Source organism: Mustela erminea, chromosome 7, assembly GCF_009829155.1.
Source record: "Mustela erminea isolate mMusErm1 chromosome 7, mMusErm1.Pri, whole genome shotgun sequence".
In the NCBI taxonomy this organism is placed as follows: Eukaryota; Metazoa; Chordata; class Mammalia; order Carnivora; family Mustelidae; genus Mustela; species Mustela erminea.
In genome coordinates this window covers 92,644,115-92,665,090 of record NC_045620.1, presented here as the reverse complement: position 1 = coordinate 92,665,090, position 20,976 = coordinate 92,644,115, and the positions used below count along the sequence as shown (strand labels likewise).

General features: G+C 39.3%; 1 protein-coding gene across 4 annotated transcripts in view; it reads left to right on the top strand.

Moving 5' to 3' along the window:
• Positions 1-2,589: 2,589 nt before the first annotated feature.
• The window catches only part of TACR1 (tachykinin receptor 1), a 163,272-nt gene continuing 144,885 nt past the window's right edge, over positions 2,590-20,976 (top strand). Inside the window, exons 1-2 of one of the 4 annotated variants that reach the window (XM_032352586.1) lie at positions 2,590-2,717; positions 19,326-19,482. In XM_032352586.1, the coding sequence (XP_032208477.1) occupies positions 19,334-19,482 (149 nt within the window). In that variant the 5' untranslated portion in view covers positions 2,590-2,717; positions 19,326-19,333. Of the gene's footprint in view, positions 2,718-18,523; positions 19,483-20,976 lie in introns of those variants that run through there. The other 3 variants (XM_032352585.1, XM_032352584.1, XM_032352583.1) reach the window with 3 other exon arrangements.

Sequence of the window (20,976 nt, the reverse complement as noted above, 5' to 3'; positions counted from 1 at the left end):
TCCCACCCCACTCATCTGGATCTGATTTGACTCCTTCCAATCCTTCAAGTTCTCAGCAAAGCAGAGACAAAACTCAGTGATCATCAAGTCCAATTTCATGTTCCCTCTTCTGGGGCACATAGGGAATTACACTTCTCAGCCCTAGTGATCAACAGATGAAGCCATATTACCAGCTTTTACCAATGAAATATTATCAGAAGTGATATGTGCCATGTCCAGCATGAGGCATTTGAAGCTTCTTCCTGGTTCTCGTGTCTCTTGGCTTCTCTCCTGGCAAACTCAGAGCCGCAATTTGAGAAGGCAGAGCCATAAGTTGAAGAATCAGGATCTCTGAGTGGCCAGAAGGGAGAGAGTCCCCCAAGCTCACAGCAGGCTCTGTGAGGAAAAAACCAGAAGGTATTTTGTTAACCCACTAGGTTCTGAAAATGTTGCCATAACATGGTCTATGGCATCCTCTGGGTAATACAGAAAGTGATATTAGGAGTTGGGTACTACCACAGAAAAAACCTACTATATGTCACATTGACTTAGCAGATGGGTGGCAAAGGTATGAAAGTCAACATTCAAGGCTAGGAAATTTAATTCATGTTATAAAAAGGAAAAAAAAAACAGTAAATTTTTTTTCCCTGTGACTAATGGAGTTTTGGTTCTCCTGGGAAACACTGAAAGGAAGAAGCTTAGTAATGTGTGTTGTAAATTATTTGGCTGTGTTTGGCAAGGAATTACAAGAGGAGGTGAAATCAGGAAGGAATTAAACAGAAATGAAAGGGAATAAATAGATAGTTCAAAAATTCATGACTTAGAAGAACTGGAAAATCCAATTTCTTTTACACCCCAAACAGGAATAGATGATGTTAAGAAAGTCTTTGAATAGCAAAGGCCCATCACAATTCAGTCTTGTCAGAGAGCAGATTAACTGTGAAGCCTCTCCACAGAAGTTCAAAAGAGTCTCCATTAAGAGAGTTTGGGGAATAATAAAGCAAAGAAAAAAGCAGATATGTCTTGTAAAGAACTGTAGGTATAGGTACAGACACAAGGACCTGATTAGAATCAAATAGGTATGTTTTTGAAAGAGCTGAACTGTCCAAGAAACTAACAATTGAGGGGGGAAAAAAAGAAATTGTGATTTTTCAAGACATAAAAGGACACTTGAGTGCCCATCTCAGGAGTGACAACTGTGCAGTACTCAGGGAGGGTATACTCCTCAATGCTCAATTCAGATGTAGCCACAAAGGAAGATAGAAAACAGAGAAAGACCTAAGAAGGCAGGGACTAGGAGCCACAGGGCACATGGAACCTGGGGGTAGGATCAGGGCCTCACCAAGGACTCCTCCTTATCCTCAGGTCAGGTTTCCCAGCATTGCCACTATTGACTTTTAGGTCAGGTAGGTTTTTGTTGTGGATGACTGTCCTATGCATTTTAGGATGTTAACAGCCTCCCTGACTTCTACGCACTAAATGACGGTTATCTCTTCCCCCGTTGTGACAACCAAAAATGTCTTCAAACATTGCCATGTGTCCTCTGCTGCAAAATTGCTCCTGGTTGGAACCACTGCCCTAAGTTGAGGGAACTCCATAAGGTCTGCCAAGCAGGATTTCATAGTTGCCATGGACTAGTGATGGCTGTGTTTTTCTCATTCTACTCCTTTCCAAATGAGAGAGTTGTCACTGTGGTTCCTCCTATCCTATTTTATGATTATATGTTGGGTGTAGGGTGGAAACACAGATATTCGTCTCTTTTTAGTTCATATGTCTCTAGACCAATGAAGTCCACATTCATACCTGATTTATCCAGAGATCCTGGACTCTTGGATTTGATGCTCTAAGTGGATGAGATACTGAATTAACTCCCTTGGGGAGTACATTCTGTGTGTGGAAGGAAGAATACAATGAATATATGATGACCAGAAGGATCGGTTCTGGCAGAGATAATACTATGCATTCAGAAATTCTGTTTCACATTTCTCCTTTTGGGCATGATAACTACCTTTCTCAACCTCCTTACTTGGTGCAGCTATGTGAATAGTTTTGACCTAGGAAATTCTTCTTGCAAAAGCAAGAAATAAAATTTTATTGGGTTAATCCACTTGGGTGTGAGGGCTGTTTATTACTGTAGCATGGCCTAGATAGCTCAGATGTCATTCCCCTTGTGACACCTGCTCTGACTTGCCAGCTCTGGGCCAGGTCCCCTTTTTATATGCTCCCTGCTTCCTCTAATGTCACACTTATCATGCTGTATTGTCTTTGCCTATCTGTCTCCCTTGTTGATGACAGGGATCATACTTATTTACCGTATACATTGTAGAGTCTGATACTCAAATATTTACTGAGTGAACCAAGAATGATTACCGATCTTAGGTGAGGTTGAAATTCAATGAACAGATTATACAGCCAACTGTTATATATGTTCATATTCCATGTAAATAGTAGGAGAGAAAAAGCCTTTATTAGAGCAAACACTAATGCCTTTAAAGGTTGTGGCAGATGAGGTATTTCGTTATGTTCTTCATTGATCACATTAGTCTTCATATCAGATCATGGAGGCAAGCAGGAAATAAAACAGCTCTCAAAATGCTTTGTTCTAGAAAATTCCATGATCTGAATTCAGACAGATTTAACTTTGATGACCTTTCAGTTTCTGAGATGTGAAGGAGAAATGAAAACAAAGTGCTTGGAGCAGTAGCAAGACAATTTTCTCTGCAAGAATGTGATACAAGGTGTGTTCAAGTCAACCTGCACACCATAAAACTAAATGACTTGAGCATTCAAGGGAAGATCTATTGACAGTTAATGATCTGAGGAACCATATTAAAGAACTGGTATTTAACTGGATCATTACCAAAACCCACAGACCATGTGCTTTCTCAATTGCGGTTGTGAGAAAAAAGAAACATTTGGTTATGTATGGAATACCATATTCTTAATTATGTGATTAATGTTGATGATTACACAGCACCCTGTAGTACAAGATGTACTAGATTATTTGATAAGGAGCAAGCAGTTCACTGTGGTACTATTTTTGGAGTAGATATACCAGATGCAGATGGGTCTTGAAGATAAGGAAAAAATAGCCTTCATTCATAAAGCTTTTATCCATTTAGGAAGGTGTCTGAAGAGTTCGAGAGTCCCTCTCAGTTTTAACGCTTAATGAAGATGGTGATAGATTAAAAAAAAACTGCTTGAAGACAAATAAAAGGACATTAGACAAGCAAACGTCCCAAATCACCTGGTTGAAACCTCTTTGAAATTATCATTGACCAATGCCAGTTTTATCTAGACTTTATGAAATATATTAAGTATATAGTAGTCCAGATGAGAGTGGGAATTGGTCCAGGAAAGATTTCTCCTATTACCTCTGTCCATGTCACAACTACGATTGATAGTTAAAGGCCTCTGTAAAATTCTATGGGAGAATTAAAGAACTTCATAGAATTTCTACCCTAAGAAAATTTGTGAGGCAATATTTCAATAATATAAAGTTCTTTTCATTTTTTAATTTTAATTTAATTTTTTAATTTAAATTTTACTTAGTTAATATCTTGTGTAATATTGGTTTCTGAAGTAGATTCAGTGATTCATCACTTACATACAACATGCAGTGCTCATCACAAAAAGAACAAACAACCCTCAGTTTGTTCTCTATAGTTAAGAATCTCCTATGGTTTATTTTCCTCTCTCTCTTCTCTCCTTCCCATCTGTTCATCTGTTTCTTTCTTAAATTCCATGTATGAGTGAGATCATACGATATTCATTTTACTCTGACTTATTTCACTTAGCGTAATATACTCTAGCTCCACCCATCATTGTAAATGCAAGATTTCATTCTTTTTAATGACTGAATAATATTCCATTTTACACACACACACACACACACACACACACACACTCCCTTTTCTTTATCCATTCATCAGTTGAGGGACATCTGGGCTCTTTCCTTAATTTGGCTATTGTTGATAATGCAACTATAAACATTGGGGTGCGTATGTTCCTTCAAATCAGTATTTTTGTATCCTGTGGGTAAATAGCTATGAGAGCAATTGCTGGATAGCAGGGTAGTTCTATTTTTAACTTTCTGAGAAACCTCCATACTGTTTTACACAGTGGCTGCACCAGTTTGCATTCCCACCAACAGTGCAAGAGGGCTCCCCTTTCCCTGCATCCTTACCAACACTTCCTGAGTGGTTAATTTTAGCCATTCTGAAAGGTGTGAGTTGGTATCTCATCATGGTTTTGATTTGTGTTTCGCTGATGATGGGTAATGTTGAGCATCTTCTCATGTGTCTGTTAGCCATCTGGATGTCTTCCTTGGAAAAATGTCTATTCATGCCTTCTGTCCATTTCTTAACTGGATTATGTGTTTTTTGGAGGGGGGGTGTTGAGTTTGATAAGCTCTTTATAGATTTTAGGGACTAACCCACATAATTCCTTTTATATCTGACACAGATAACAGGTCCAAGCGGATCAATAGTTAGGAAATGAAGTCAGAAATGTTTTCCCTTTTTGGAGACTGGTAGGAAAAGGAATCTGAGGGCTTTTCATGCTTTGCTGTCCTGCTTAGTTCAGGCTCCCGTGAAGGCATTAGCTGATTCTCACAAACCTCTCCTTTTTATTTTTTTTAAACTATTGTCAGTAACACCATATAAGGAAGATGAAAGGAGTAAATGCCAATGGTTTTGCGGGCAGGCATCTGTCAGTGTGATTTGACACCTTGTCTATAGGATAGAATTTTGGCTGTAAAATGGGGGATCAATTCTATTCATAGATATGCACTGACAAAATACCCCTTACGTATGTGCTTACTAGTGACAGCTTGTCATCTCAGTCAGGCAGATAGAAACCAAGAGTCATCAGTGTGGGAGCAGATCAGGACCCTAAAACTTTAAGCTTCTTTGGGCTCCTCTCCTGTGAGACAGGAGGACTGGCAGTAAATCAGGGCAGTTATTCATTTGGTATGCACTATTAAGGCTAATAAAACTGGTGGTAGGAGGGAGTATATGGGTACCTTCTGTACATGCTGTTCATTTTTTAAATAAAGGACCTAAAACATCTCTAAAATATAAAGTCTATTAATTTAAAAAATTGAAACACTGCCATACTTGTTAAATAGGCACTGCTCACTGCCTAGTAGCTGCCTCCCTCTCCTGCCAATCACTTTGAACCCTCTTCCTCAAAGCTTTTGCCTTTTCTTAAGCAGTGTCTAAGTGGCTGAGGAACTGAATAGAGGTGTTAATAGTTTCATGGGGTTGACAAGACAAAAAATGGGTGAAGGGAGTGGGAGATACAGGCTTCCAATTATGAAATGAGTAGGTCCTAGAAATAAAAGTCACCGTATAAGAAATACAGTCAATGATATAGTAATAGTGACATAACAGGACAGAGGGTAGCTATATTTGTGATGAACATAATGTATAAACTTGTCAAATCACTATATTGTACATCTGAAACTAATATAACATTGTACATCAATTATACTAAAAAAAGAATATTTTTAAAAAAAGGAAATCCCAACATTTGCACACACACACACACACACACACACACACATGCATACAAATGGACTTCAGTGCTCACAAAGAAGGAAGGGTCCTTGTAGGTGTCCAAGGATTCAGTGTGGACTCCCAAAAAACCCCACTACCCTAGGAGTGGTGGTGAACTGAGAATAGACCAGACCTCACAAAGACTAAACTATCACTTCATAAAAGCACAAGCCCTGATTGGATTAAAATCATTCTAACCACATGCCAGGAGCAGAAGTAACTCCTCTCCTGGGGAATATAATATCATCTAATGGCCAAAAACATCTCTGTAATTTTTCAGACACCTTTTCTGTCATACAATGAAAATAATTAAGCATGCAGGAATATAAGAATTGGCCAAAAACCAAGGCGAAAATAGACAGTACAAACTCCCAGGATATCCAGATATTGTAATTACCAACCATGGACATTAAAGAGATTGTGGTAACATGTTTAAGAAATTAAATAACAAGATGGAAAATTGTAGTAGAGAACTGGAAACCATAAAGGAAAGAAATGAAGATTCTGCAACTAAATAATAAAATATACTTTGGAAATACTAACCAAAATAAAGGTGGAGTAGCAACACCAATTTCAGTAGGCTCAAAGGTAAGAAATATTTCTGGAGATGAAGAGGTCTATTTCATAAGGTTAAAAGGGTAAAGTCATACACACACACACACACACACTCTCACACACACACACACACATACACACACATATATAAGTCATATATATATATATTTTTAAAGATTTTTAAAATTTATTTGACAAACAGAGATCACAAGTAGGCAGAGAAGCAGGCAGAGAGAGAAAGGGAAGGAGGAGGGAGGAGGAAGCAGGCTCCTCGCTGAGCAGAGAGCCTGATGTGGGGCTCAATCCCAGGACCCTGAGATCATGACCTGAGCCAAAGGCAGAGGCTTTAACCCACTGAGCCACCCAGGGATGTATGTATGTATGTATGTATATATATATATATATATATATATATATATATATATCTCTTAAATCTGTATGCACCTAATAATGTAGCCACATCAAAATATATGAAGCAAAATCTTGTAGAATGAAAACTCTTTATTCCTTCCAGTGATTCTACAGATAGAAATTCCAGAGGAATCCAATGAAGTTGAAAAGAAGAGGGAAGGAAAAATATTAGATCATGAATGTAGACTTAGAGAACTCAGAAACTCGACAGAGCGTAATAACATTTGTATCATAGGAGTCCCAGAAGAATAAGAAAGGGAAAAGGGCAGAAGGTTTATTTGAAGAAATTATAGCTGAAAACTTCCCTAATTGGGGGAAGGCAACAAAACATCCTAATCTAGGAGGCACAGAGAACTCCCATCAAAATAAACAAAAACAGGCCAATATCAAGATATATAGTAGTAAAATTTGCAAAATACAGAGCTAAGGAAAGAATCCTGAAAGCAACAAGGGAAAACAAATCCCTAACCTTCAAGGGAAGATAAATAAGGTTAGGAGCAGATCTCTCCACAGAAATTTGGCAGGCCAGAAGAGAATAGCATGCTATATTGAACATGCTGAGTGGGGAAAATATGCAGCCAAAAATACTTTATCCAGCAATTGTCATTTAACATAGTATTGGAGGTCCTAGCCTCAGTAATCAGACAACAAAAAGAAATAAAATACATCCAAATCAGCAAGGAAGAAGGCAAACTTTTACTTTTCACAAATGACATGATACTCTATGGAGAAAACCCAAAAGATTCTACTGAAAAATTGCTAGAACTGATATATGAATTCAGCAAAATTGTAGGATACAAAATCAGTGTACAGAAATCTGTTACATTTCTATACACCAATAATGAAGCAGCAGAAAGAGAAATCAGGGAATCAGTCCCATTTACAACTGCTCCCCAAACCATAGATTCTAAGAATGAACCTAATCAAACAGGTAAAAGATTTGTACTCTGAAAACTATACAACACTTGTGAAAGAAATTGAAGATGACACACCTATTGACTGGAAGAAAAAAAACATTGTTAAAATGTCTATACTAGGGGGGCCTGGGTGGCTCAGTGGGTTAAGCCTCTGCCTTCCACTCAGGTCATGATCCCAGGGTCTTGGGATTGAGCCCCACATCAGGCTCTCTGCTCAGTGGGGAGCCTGCTTCCCCCCCTCTCTCTGCCTGCTTCTCTGCCTACTTGTAATCTCTCTCTCTCTGTGTCAAATAAATAAATCAATCAAATCTTTAAAAAATGTCTATATTACCCAAAGAAATCTTCAGATTTAATGAAATCCCTATGAAAATACGACTAGCATTTTTCACAGAGATAAAACAAACAATCCTAAAATTTGTACGGAACCACAAAAAATCCCCAATAGCCAAAGCAATCTTGAAAAAGAAAAGCAAATCTGGAAACATCACAATTCTGGACTTCACGCTATATTACAAAACTGTAGTTGTCAAGACAATATGATACTGGCACAAAAACAGACACATAGATCTGTGGAATAGGGTAGAAAACCCGGAAATGGACCCACAACTATAAGGTCAACTAATCATTAACAAAGCAGAAAATAATATCCAATGGAAAAAAAATAGTCTCTCAACAAATGGTATTGTATAGCAACATGAAGAAGAATGAAACTGACCACTGTATTAGACCATACACAAAAATCAATTCAAAATAGATGAAAGACCTATATGTGAAACAGAAAGCCATTAAAATCCTAGAGGAGAACACCAACAACAACCTCTTTGACATTGTCCATAGCAAATTCTTGCTAGACAAGTCTCTGGAGTCAAAGGAAACAAAAGCAAAGATGAACTATTGGGATATTATCAAGATAAAAATTTTCTGCATATCTAAGGAAACAAGCAACAAAACTAAAAGGTAACCTACAGAAGGGGAGAAGATATTTGCAAATGATATATCTGATAAAGGGTTAATATCCAAAATCTATAAAGAACTTATCAGACTCAACACCCAAAAAACAAATTACCCAGTTAAGAAATGAGCAGAAGACATGAACAAGAAGAAGACAAGAAGACTCCAGATAGCTAACAGACACATGAGAAGATGCTCAACATCATTCATCATCAGGGAAGCACAAATCAAAACCATGATGAGATACCAACTCACACCTGTCAGACTGACTAAAATCAACCACTCAGGGAATGACAGATGTTGGTGAGGAGGTGGGAAAAGGGAAACCCTCTTATACTGTTGGTGGGAATGCAAACTGGTGCAGCCACTGTGTAAAACAGTATGGAGGTTTCTCAGAAAGTTAAAAATAGTACTACCCTACAATCCAGTAATTGCACTCCTAGGTATTTACCCAAAGGATACAAAAATACTGATTTGAAGGCACATGCACCCTGATGTTTATAGCCACATTATCAACAATAGCCAAATTATGGAAAAAGCCCAAATGTCTATCAGTCCATTGACTAAAGAATGGATAAAATAGAGGTGGTATATATTTGTAATGGAATATTACTCAATCATCAAAAAGAATAAAATCTTGCCATTTGCAATGATGTGGATGGAGCTAAAGTGTATTATGCTAAATGAAATATGTCAGAGAAAGCCAACTATCACACGATTTCACTCATATTTGGAATTTAAGAAACATAACAAATGAACATGGGGAAGGGGAAAAAAGGAAAGGGATGCAAAGCATAAGAGACTCTAAACTATAGAGAACAAACTGACGATTGCTGAAGGAAAGGTATGTGGGGGATGGGCTAGATGGCTGGTGAGTATTAAGGATGGCCCTTGTTGAGCTGAGCACTGGGTATTATATGTAAGTGATGAATCACTAAATTCTACTCCTGAAACTAATATTACATTATGTGCTAACTAGAATTTAAATAAAAACTTTAAAAAGTAAAGGCAATGTGTAAAATAAAAAAAAAATTCCAGGGAAATCTAAATTTATTTATTTATTTTTAAAGATTTTATTTATTTATTTGACAGAGAGAAATCACAAGTAGATGGAGAGGCAGGCAGAGAGAGAGAGAGGGAAGCAGGCTCTCCGCTGAGCAGAGAGCCCGATGCGGGACTCGATCCCAGGACTCTGAGATCATGACCTGAGCCGAAGGCAGCGGCTTAACCCACTGAGCCACCCAGGCGCCCCGGAAATCTAAATTTAAACCATGAGAATTATTGAGTGAATTTACCAGAGTTATAAATATAAAATCAAAATACAAAGGTCAATTGTATATCTATATATAGCAACATTTAGAAAGTAAAATTTGAAAAACTATCACAACAGCATCAAAGTATCAAAGTGATTGAACATCTAGCAATACATCTAAGATGTGTAAGACCTCCATATTGGAAATTATAAAACTTAATTGAGAAGCATTAAGAAGATCTAAATAAGTATGGTAAAGATATAGACCCTTTCCAAATAAATCTAGAGATTCAAAACAGTCCCAGTTTAAATTGCCACAGAGTTTGGCTTTTTGGTAAAAACTGATAAATTCTAAAATTTGTATGGAAATACAAAGGGCTAAGAATAGCTAAGGCTATTTCAAGAAAAAAAAATGAGAACTTATACTGCTAGATTATATGACAGCTTATTATAGAGTTGTAATAATACTAGGGCAAGGGTATTCAAAAGGCCAATGAAACAAAATAGAGATTCCAAAAATAGACCTTCTCATACAGAATTACTTGATTTATGGCAGAGGTGGCATTGAAGACAGTAGAAAAAGAACATTCTTTTAAGTAAACTGTTGTAGGACAATTGAATATCAATAAAGATGAACATGAATCTTAACCCTCTAGTTCATACCATACACATTAATCAATTCCAATTAGATTATAGAGATAGATATAAAAGTTAAAGGAATCAAGTTAATGGAAGATAACATAACATCTTCATGATCTTGGGATAAACAAAGATTTCTTAAAGCACAAAAAGCATTGACTGTAAAGTTGGGGGGAAAGGTGATACATTAAAAATGGGAATTTCTGGCCATCAAAAGACAAAGGCAAACTACAGAATAACTGACAAAGGACCTATTTCATCTAAGGAACTCTTACAAATCAATAAAAGAGAAAACCAATTAAAAAAATCAAACAACTAAAATAGACACTTTCCAAAAATTATATGAAAAGGTGCTCCACCACATTCTTTCATTCATCAGTAAAACACAAACCAAAATGAAAGTGGGATATCCCACCCATCAGAATGGCAGAGATAAAGAAAACTGACAATCCTATTTATTTGCAAGGATGTGAAGCACCTGGAAAACTTATGTGTGTTGCTATGGGGATTGTAATTGTCGCAAGGAATTATGTGTTTGTAAATATCTACTAAAGCTGAGCATACGCAAACTCATGACCCAGTAATTGTATTCCTGGGCATATTTCCAACAAAACTGGGTAAACATGTGCTTAAGAAATAGTGACATTGTTCTTATTGCGAAATACAAAAAACAATCAAGTGTCCATCAACAGTAAATGAGTACACTAGTATTTTCAAACAATAGAATGCTATATGGCAATGAGAATGAACTCATATGTGGAATTCAAGAAGCAGAACAGATGAACATAGGGGAAGGGAGGAGAAAATAAAACAAGATGAAATAAGAGAGGGAAACTACGAGAGATTTAACTATAGGAAACAAACAGGGTTGCTGAAGGGGAAGTGGATGGAGAGATGGGATAATTGGATGATGGGAATTAAGGAGGAGGGCACTTGATGGAATGAGCACTAGGTGTTACATACAACTGATGAGTCACTAAACTCTACCTCTGAAACTAATAATACACTGAATGTTCATTAATTTATTTTAAATTAAATAAACTTTTAAAAAAGAGTGAACTCGTTACAAACAACATAAATGAATCTCACCATTGTAATATGGGGTAAAAGAAGCTCTACAGGCGTAATTCCATTAACTTAAAATTCAAAAAACATGCAAATTGAATCTGCATTTTTAGAAGCTAAGGTAGGGTTATCTTTGGAGATGGCTGAGAGAGGGTCTCTATCATTCTGGTAATAGTCTTTTTCCTCTAGGATGTGTTTACACAGATATGTTTATTTCCTGTGATTTATTGAGTTCTGCACTTAGGATACGTGTCCTTTTCTGTGTCAGTTCATATTTCAATGAAATTTTATTTGAAATATAAATATAGATATACATTTTCATTTCAAATATAAATGGTCTTTAACTTTTCTCTAAAATATTCTCCAGTAATAGAACAGAAATATTTAAGTAGTTACACAACTTAACAGATCTGAAAACTTTCTCCAGTAATAGAAAATAGTGATTTTCTTTAAGAATTGAGAGATGGGGTGCCTGGGTGGCTCAGTCAGTTAGCGTCTGCTCAGGTCACGATCCCAAGGTCCTAGAACCGAGCTCACTGCTCCTTGGGGAGTCTGCTTCTACCTCTCTCTCTTCCCCCCACCCCAGCTCTCTCGCACCATCTCTCTCTCTCTCTCTCTCTCTCTCTTAAATAAATTAAAAATCTTAACAAAAAACAAAATGAGAGGTATGCAAAGCCCCAAAATTTTATGTCCATAAAATCATAGAAGTCCGTAAAACATGCCAATTAGTATGTGTAGTTTTTAGTGTTTATTTTTAAAGTGAAAGAATATATGATGAAACTAAACTTCTAGTGTGAGAGCAACAGAAAGCAGTCTTAAAAATGCAAGGCTCTACTTATGAGGTCTTTCTGAAGAGCTAACTGCAGAAGAACTTCTTTCAGCCTAAAGATCGATGCAGAAATTTTAGCAAAAGGGCTGATGATGACCATTGGATGTATTTCATTACAGGTCTAAGACCAAAACAAAAACAAAGATACATGTGAAAGAAAAAATATTTTGTCAAAATAGAAATAACACATCTTTTAAAATGGGAAGAGAAAAGAAATAAAAGGGAAAAGTATTACCAAATTAAGCCATATGACATGCTGATCAACAGGCATTTTTGACCTGCAAAGACAGCAGGTTTGTTTGGCTCAGTTGAATGGGAAAGGCTCATATATCACAACGTGGGTAATATGTGGAAGATTTACAATATCATTTGAAGCTGATAAGCCAAATAACAGAAGTCTATATGATAAAAAGAGACTAACAGCATTATAAAAGATATGAGTATAAAATTACCTACTAGGAAAAAAAACCACACAAGTCTTTCTAAATAACACAATCATTTTTTGAAGCAAACAGGCCATGTATATAACACCATATACATTTGCCCATAAATGTAAAAAAATACCTTCGGGAATATAACATAAAATAACATAACAGACTTAAAGCCAAATGTATCAGTCATATCATTAAATATGAATTTTAACTCAAAGGAAAATGATTTTTACATTAGCTCATGAAAAGAAACTCAAAATCTATGCTATATGCTATAGTATATATAGAAACGCACATAAAACAAAGTGTTTCAGGGACGCCTGGGTGGCTCAGTTGGTTAGGCGGCTGCCTTCGGCTCAGGTCATGATCCCAGAGTCCTGGGATTGAGTCCCACATCGGGCTCCTTGCTCGGCAGGGAGCCTGCTTCTCCCTCTGCCTCTAGCCTGCCACTCTGTCTGCCTGTCTTGCGCTCTGTATCTCTCTCTCTCTCTCTAACAAATAAATAAAAATCTTTAAAAAAAAAAAAAAAGTGTTTCAGAAAGCTAAAGCTAAAAGCACAGGCAAATAGTGACTACCTGTAAAGCAGGTAGAGAACAGTTGTTCCAGAAAGCATTGTTGAAGAGCCGTATACCCTCTCCGTCCTCCCCTTACTTCCTGTCATTTTTATTAATGTTATTGTTGTTTTTGTATTTGGGAAGATTTGCAGTTTGATGAATTCTGTTCTGGTGCGGCCTCCCTGTCTGACACCACCTTTCTAAATTCAACCATTATCAAGCAATTCAATCCAACCCAATACATATGTATTAATCGTGCCATGTAGGGAAGGGACTGCTAGCAAACCAATAGTTGAATAACATGGTTCTTACCTTCAGAGGAGTAACAGTGTAATTTCCAAGAGATATAACGTATACCAGTTTGTCTTATGAAAGGATGGCTTAGAAAGGAAGCCAGTGACTAATAGTAGTAACATCCACACTGAAGGGGGAAGGTGATGTTTCCACACCAGTGGCTTCAGGAGATCAGAGTGTATGGGGACCTGAACACAGCTGCGTTCCTTTTCCCAGCAACTCCAATGTTCTCTCCTATCAGCCACGTGGCTTCAGGCCTTAAGGGCAGCTGGATATAAATGAGCCCTGGGGCTCTGGTGGGAGTTAAGCTGAGAAGAAAGTAGAACCAGGCAGGCTGGGCTGTGCTGGGAGATCAACAGAACTTGGAGAAAGTACCAAAACAGAAGAGCCTGGATACTGAGATCTGAGAATGAGAGCAGGAATCGTTTGTAAACATCCAGAGGATGGTTCTAGAAAACCTACCATGACAATAATGAGAGTCTCAAAAGGAGAAGACAGGGCTAATAGAGAAGACATAATAATTAAAAAAAAAAATACTAGCTGAAAATTTCCTTGAGATGAAGAAGGAACTCATCTGGTTTTGTGCTGTTTAAAGTAAAAGGTCCACATATTTTCAAAACTTGCTTGAAGAGAAAACTGACCCAGCGTACTTGGTAAAAACACAGACCACTGAACCCCAATCAGATTCACCAAATCAGAGTTTTCCTTGGAACTGGATAATGTTTATTAACAACCAACTCAAGAGTTTCTTATCATTAAGAAACTTAGAAAACACTGGATCTATTTTAAACTCCTGAAACCTTACAAAGTGCTTAAGTGGCTCAGTCATTAAGCATCTGCTTTCAGCTCAGGTCATGATCCCAGGGTCCTTGGATCAAGCCCTGCGAGAGGCTCTCTGTTCAATGAGAAGCCTGCTTCTCCTTCTCCCATTTCCCCGGCTTGTATTCCCTCTCTCACTGTCTCTCTCTCTCTCTCTCTGTCAAATAAGTAAATAAAAATCTTAAAAAAAAAAAAACCAAACCCTTCAAACTTTAATGTGCATACAAATAACCTAAGTTCTTACTAAAATGCAGATTCTAATTTAGTAGTACTGTGATGGCCCAGGGACTTACATTTCTCACTAGTTCTTGGGTAGTTCAGGGACCAAGACTAGTATTTCTTGCCATAGTTAGAGATGAGATGCTTCTCATTTCACTTTTTGGTGCATAATATTAATATATGAAAAAGAAAAGGAAAAAAATCTCTACATCAGTTTCACTTAGAAAAATGGATGTAAAAATGTTAAATAAATCATTAGCAAGTTGAATCCATCAATATATCAAAGAAATAATATAGCCTTTGCCCAAGCAGATATTGTGCCAGGAATGCTAGGTTGGGTCGAGTGTTGGGAAATCTATTCATTTAATCCATTATGTCAACAAATTAGTGAAAAAAAAATTACACAATCATATCAACAGATCCTGAAAAACGCATTTAAAAGTAAAAGAAATTTATAAGACATTCGTTTAAAATTTTCTAGGTAAAATAAAGTAGAAGGAAACTATTTAAACATAAGAGCCTATTTAGCAAATTTAACAACAAATATTCTCCTAAATAGTAAAAATTCAAAGTCATCTTAATTTAAATTCAGAAACTATACAGAAATACCTCTTATCACCAATTTTAATTAAACATTGTCCTAGAAGGTAAAGGAAATTCAGTGAAACAAAAATATGCTAATGATGTGATTGAAAATGCAAAGAAAAGCAAATAAAAAGCAGAATAAATACAAAATTCAGTAAAATGATGAGGATACATACAAAGAAAGACACTCATACACATAAACACAAATACATATACACAGAAGACAATGGGTTTTCTTTGATCTAAAATAAAAAAAGAAAAGTATTTCATTTAAAATATAAACAAAACCTACAAAATATATGGAAATTATGTACCAAAAGACTGGATCTATTTTAATCAAAATTATAAAATCTTTTTGAGAGGTATAAATAAGACTTGAATAAATGGAAAGGCATACCATGTTCTTAGATTAAAAAATATATATCAAAAATGTCAATTTTGTCAAAATTCAGTAAGTTTCACACAGTTCTAATTAAAATACTACTGCAGTTTGTTTTGTTTAATTTTTAAATTGAATTTAAAATTTAAATGTGATGTCTAAAAATGGATTTTAAAAAGCATGAAATGAGCATCCAGATGAACTTGCCTTACCAGATATCGGAATATTTATTCCTGTATTAGTCAGGATAAGCTATAACATGGTGAGTAACAAATTAATCCCCAAACCTAGTGCCTTAATACAACAAAAATTCATTTCCTACTTATACTACATGTCCAAAATGGCCAGCAGCCTAGCTTATACAGTCACTTGGGTACTCAAGGTAATTAAGGCCTGTCTTCTTGTGGCTGCATCATTTGGGACTTGGTGGAGAGAATCCATGGGGAAGTCTCTCTCTTTCTCTCTCTCTCTCTCATACACATACATACACACACACACTCTTCTGTGCTTCAGCCTAGTAGTGACACACATCATTTCCACTCACAACCTATTGGCTAAATTAGTCTCTTCCTAATTGCAAGGAGGCTAAGCAAAGTAGAAGATGATATTAATCAAATACATATATACATATATACCTGGTATTGCTGTAGGAATAGACAAATGGATCAGTAGGAAAGACTGGAGAATATAACTATTAAATCACATGTATTTGTAAATTTAATCTACGACATGAATAATGGTTTAATTAATATGAAAAAATAATTTATATAATACACAATAACAAACTGCAGGTGAACTAAAGACCTTATTGGAAAGAAAGGAAGGAAGGTAGGATGGATGGATGGTTGGATGGATGAATTGATGGATGGAAAGAAAAAAAGAAAAGAAAGAGAAAAGAGAAATAGGAGAAAGAGAAAGGAAGAAAGAAAAGGAGAAGGAAGAGGAAGGAAGGCAAGCAGGAAGGAAAAAGATAGGAAAGAAGAAAAGAAAGAACTGCCAAGAAAACCCACGATGGAAAAAAGCCAGGATTTTGTAACACTTTTTTTAAACCAAGACTTGAAAACTCAAGTGCTACTAAAGTAAATACAGACTACATAAAAAATTGTTTAAGTTTTTATGACAAATACATTAATTCAAGAGATAAATAATAGCATTAGAGAAATACTTGAAATATTAATAATAGGCAGTGTTTATATCTATAATATACAAAGAACTCTGAGAAAAAAGTGACTGGAAAGCAGTCTAACAGAAAAAGGGACAAAACATGTGAATAGACAATTTATGGAAAGGAAAAATCCATACAGCCCCCCCCCAAAAAAAAAACAACTTAGAAATTCAAATTTTCTAATAGGAAAATAAACACTATGTATTAGCAGTGTTATAACATTTTACATATTTTAGAATGGAAAAGCTTAAAAGAGCTCTAATACCCACTACTGGAAGCAGTTATGAGACATCCAGGGTGGAAGAGGACTTCCCTTCGAGAAGGTTCCTTCTTTGCAACCTGTCTAAATAAGTGCGTGCTTTGCTCCCCCAGACATCACTGGAGTTTTCTCTTCAGGTTTAGGGGTGCCTGTAGTACCAGGCAGTGCAAGGTGAGGTTCATGCTGAAATTCCAGGCTTCAACAAAACTAAAATGAACTGGCAGATTTTAGCCTGGCATCAATCGGTACAATAAATTTGTAAACCTTAAAGCGTTTCCTGCCAGATGTTTTGCTTGCTCCCCTAAGAGGCGCATAACCAGACAGGACTAGTGCGTAAACGCAGCTCCCGGGAGAAGGCGGGCTTGCGCCAACAGCGAGCCTCAGCGCTGGGCTATGGTAACCATTCCTATTCATGTCGCACAGTTCTGAGTTCCCGCAGTGAAAAGAGGGGAGGGCGCGAGGGAGACAGAGGAATAGATGGCCTCCGAAGGTTCGAACCGTATCTCCTGGGCACTCTGGGCGGGAAAGCCTCCAAACTTCAGCCCATCTCGGCTTCTCCAAAACGGTTCGCACCCACCGACAAGCATTTCCCACCTCCTCCCAGCGTCCGACACCAGCTCCGCGGTTTGAAATGGCCTTGGACTTACATACGAGGCCTTGAAGTCCGCCGGGGGCGGAGGAGGTGGCTAGAAAAGGGGGACAATACTGCCCTCCAGTCCCTATGCAAACCCGCGAGAGAGTAGGGGAAGGAACCCCCCACGCCGCCCAGCCTGGCAGTAGCCCGCAGGCCCCCCAGGCGCAGAGGCAGAAGCTCCTAGGTCCTCGGGCGGTAAACTCGAGGCCGCAGTGGGTACTGGCAGAGGGCCCAGAGAGGCGCGTCTGAGCGACACACTGCTGATAGGTGGCTGCTGCGCTCACCAAGCTTCCTAGGGAGCCCAGCCCAGTCTCGGCTGTCTGCGCAGGGGGCTCAGCTGGAGAGCTCAGCTGGAGCTTTTCATGGACCTAGGGGCCAAGTCACCGAGGAACCTGAGGAAGGTATCCCCAAAGCTTAGAGTCTATCATTGCCTCCCCAGGGGAATCGGTCAACCCAGAGAAAGGACCTGGGTGTTTGGGGGTATTTCCTAAACACGATCTCAGCAAAGTAGTTTTCCGGACACCTGGAACTGGGCATCGTCACCTCCTCTCGGTAGCAGCCAGGGCGAGCCCGTGGTACACTCGGGCTGCAGAGAGGCCCGGAGCGCAGCGCTGGCACGTCGCCCCCACGTTTGCCCGACTCCCACAGCCACAGGCAGGCGCCTTTGCAGAGCTGTCGCAGCGCTCCGGGCTGCTCTCGCTGGAAGTTCTGTGTCTATCATCGGTACAGCTCTTTCGCAAATCCTTCGGTTCCGTGGTTCATTCAGCCGGCAGACGCCGTCCGGCTCAGTTACTCCGAGGCCACCTGGCGCCCCCTCGCGGAGTGTGTGGGGCGCCCGGCTTGAGGATTCCCACAGCAGGTAGCCGCAAAAGGCGAGGTGGCTGCGTTGGTGGAATGAGACAGTTGCCAACAGCTGGTTCAGCTGCGGCGCTGCGCACCAGGACTGGCGGGTGCGCAGCCCAGGTACTGCCCCTTCGCGGTGACGTCTCTGCAGAGGGTTATAAAAGCCTCGCGCGCAGCCTGCCGAGGTTCTGCTAACTCCCGAGCCAAGCAGGACCCGAGCCAGACAGGCGCCTGCGAAGCTGCAGGCGACGGCGGCGGCGGCGACAGCGCAGCAAAAGCAAAGGAAGAAAATCACCAGACGGACCAGGGGCCCCAGAATCCCCGCCATAGACTCAGAACTTTTCAGGTCGCGCTGTGACGAACACTCTCCCCTTCGCTCCCAAGTCCTCCTGCAGAACAGGGTTTTGCATTTCCCGCTGCAAGCAGAGGGAACAGCAGTTGCAAGCAGCAGCAGGTGCAGATAAGCGGGGGTCTCCTGCTTCTCGGAACCGTGACCCGTGGAATTCCTTTCCTTTTTCCAGTCCCACGCAATAGAGACGCTGTCTCCGGATTTCTGAACTCAAATGCTTCCTGACGCTTGAAAGTGGAGGAATTCGGAACCACAAGAGGCAGACCGCGCATCTAGAAGCATTTATCTTTTGAGCGCCAACTCTCCTGCTTGCAAGGAAAGAGTTCTGCCCAGAAAGAGCCTGTAGCCCTCCTGCTTGGTTAAGCACGACCCCGATCCCCGGGGCGGCTTAACCACTTAGTGAAGAATGGATAACGTCCTCCAGGTAGACTCAGACCTCTTCCCAAATATCTCCACCAACACCTCGGAGCCCAACCAGTTCGTGCAGCCGGCCTGGCAAATAGTCCTTTGGGCAGCTGCCTACACGGTCATCGTGGTGACCTCTGTGGTGGGCAATGTGGTGGTGATGTGGATCATCCTGGCCCACAAGAGAATGAGGACAGTGACTAACTATTTCCTGGTGAATCTGGCTTTCGCAGAGGCATCCATGGCCGCGTTCAACACAGTGGTGAACTTCACCTATGCTGTCCACAACGAGTGGTACTATGGCCTGTTCTACTGCAAGTTCCACAACTTCTTCCCCATCGCTGCTGTCTTCGCCAGCATCTACTCCATGACTGCTGTGGCCTTCGACAGGTGAGCCTGCCCTTTGTGGAGAAGGGAGAAGGTGTCCATAGAGGACCATAGCATTGCTGGGAGCTTCCGGGTTGCACTGTGCCTGGATCAAGGTGGTGATTGGTCACCTGTACCCTGGGGTTTTCCTGACACCTAACTGAGTCGTTTGTGCATGCGGGACTTCATCTTATCTCACCATTTCCTTATCCATTTCCTTTTTCCTTTTCTCCTTTTTGTTCATAGCCAGTCTCCCTTTCTTCACACACCTCCTTCATCCTTCATTTAGTCCTTTTTTCTTCACCCCTCCTGCGCTCATCTCTTTGACACTTTCCTTTCCACTCCTGCTTTGCTTCTTTCCATATATTCATCCTCTCATTTACCATGGAGGCCTGAAGGGGATCCCAGGTGTTGGCCAGGGGGCTAGCCCTTGGCTGGGGCTTCATTAATCCTTGCAAGCCTACTATTTTGCTGGGAAGCCTCTTGGTGCTTTCCAGTTTTAAGTATGTCTAAGCAAAATTTCTCATTTTTCACTTTTTCCTGGACATCCAGAGATTTTTCTGCTCCCACCTCAACTCTCCAATATTATTCGTATGTAAAGAGCATTTCATTAGAATCATAAAATACTCAGGATTCTAATTTGGCTCTGTCTATGCTGCTAGGAGCTCTCATTCAGGCATGAGAGGCAGCGAGGCTATTCTTCAGGAACTCCACAGATAGGGACCCAGGGAGCTGACCCAGGAGCTTTTCTAAATTTCTTTTGTCATGTAAGGTCAATGCTTTTAACCTGCCTGTATCCACAGAGAAACGTGCTTGGCAAAGGCAATTGAAAGCTCTTTCTTTCCTACAACTAACTAAGGGTTTCTAAAGCTGATTGAAAATGAAAATGTTGGCATTTTCAAATACTGGGGCTAGCATTCTGGAATGAATGGCTCCTCAGGTGGCAGGATGGAAAATTGATTATTAGAGCACAGCTTTATCTGCATTGACATTTTTGTGGGTGCTATAGATCTCTAATGTATATATCTATGTGTACACAAGTATTAAATGCTTGCCTGGGATATAAAGGTATGTTGAAAACACCTGCCCCTGTGATTCTGAAATGGGTTCTTTCAGTGGCCTTGCTGAAATCAATGAATTATGAGAAAACCAAAGAAGGACCTAGAAGAAATGTTCCCCCCTCCAAAAAAAAAAAAAATCCCAAACTACTAAACTCTTTTGGCATAAAGATTATCTATCATTTGATTTGAGGTCTTTTTCACCTTCTGTAGTCAATCAGAGAAATGTTTCCAGCTTTTGCAGTGGTGTCCAAATGCTGATTTCTAAGTTCCGTAGACATCTCCTTTATGCAACTCTATGTGCTTGATTGATATGTTGTGTGTAAAACAGGTTGTGGTGAGCCGATTTACGTTTTAGAAGTAGAAGGTAAACCAATTACTCAAAATGGTAATGAAATGAATTCTTTTGTAAATTTATCTTTTATGGTACTTTAATTTTCAGATATTAAGTTTGTTGAAA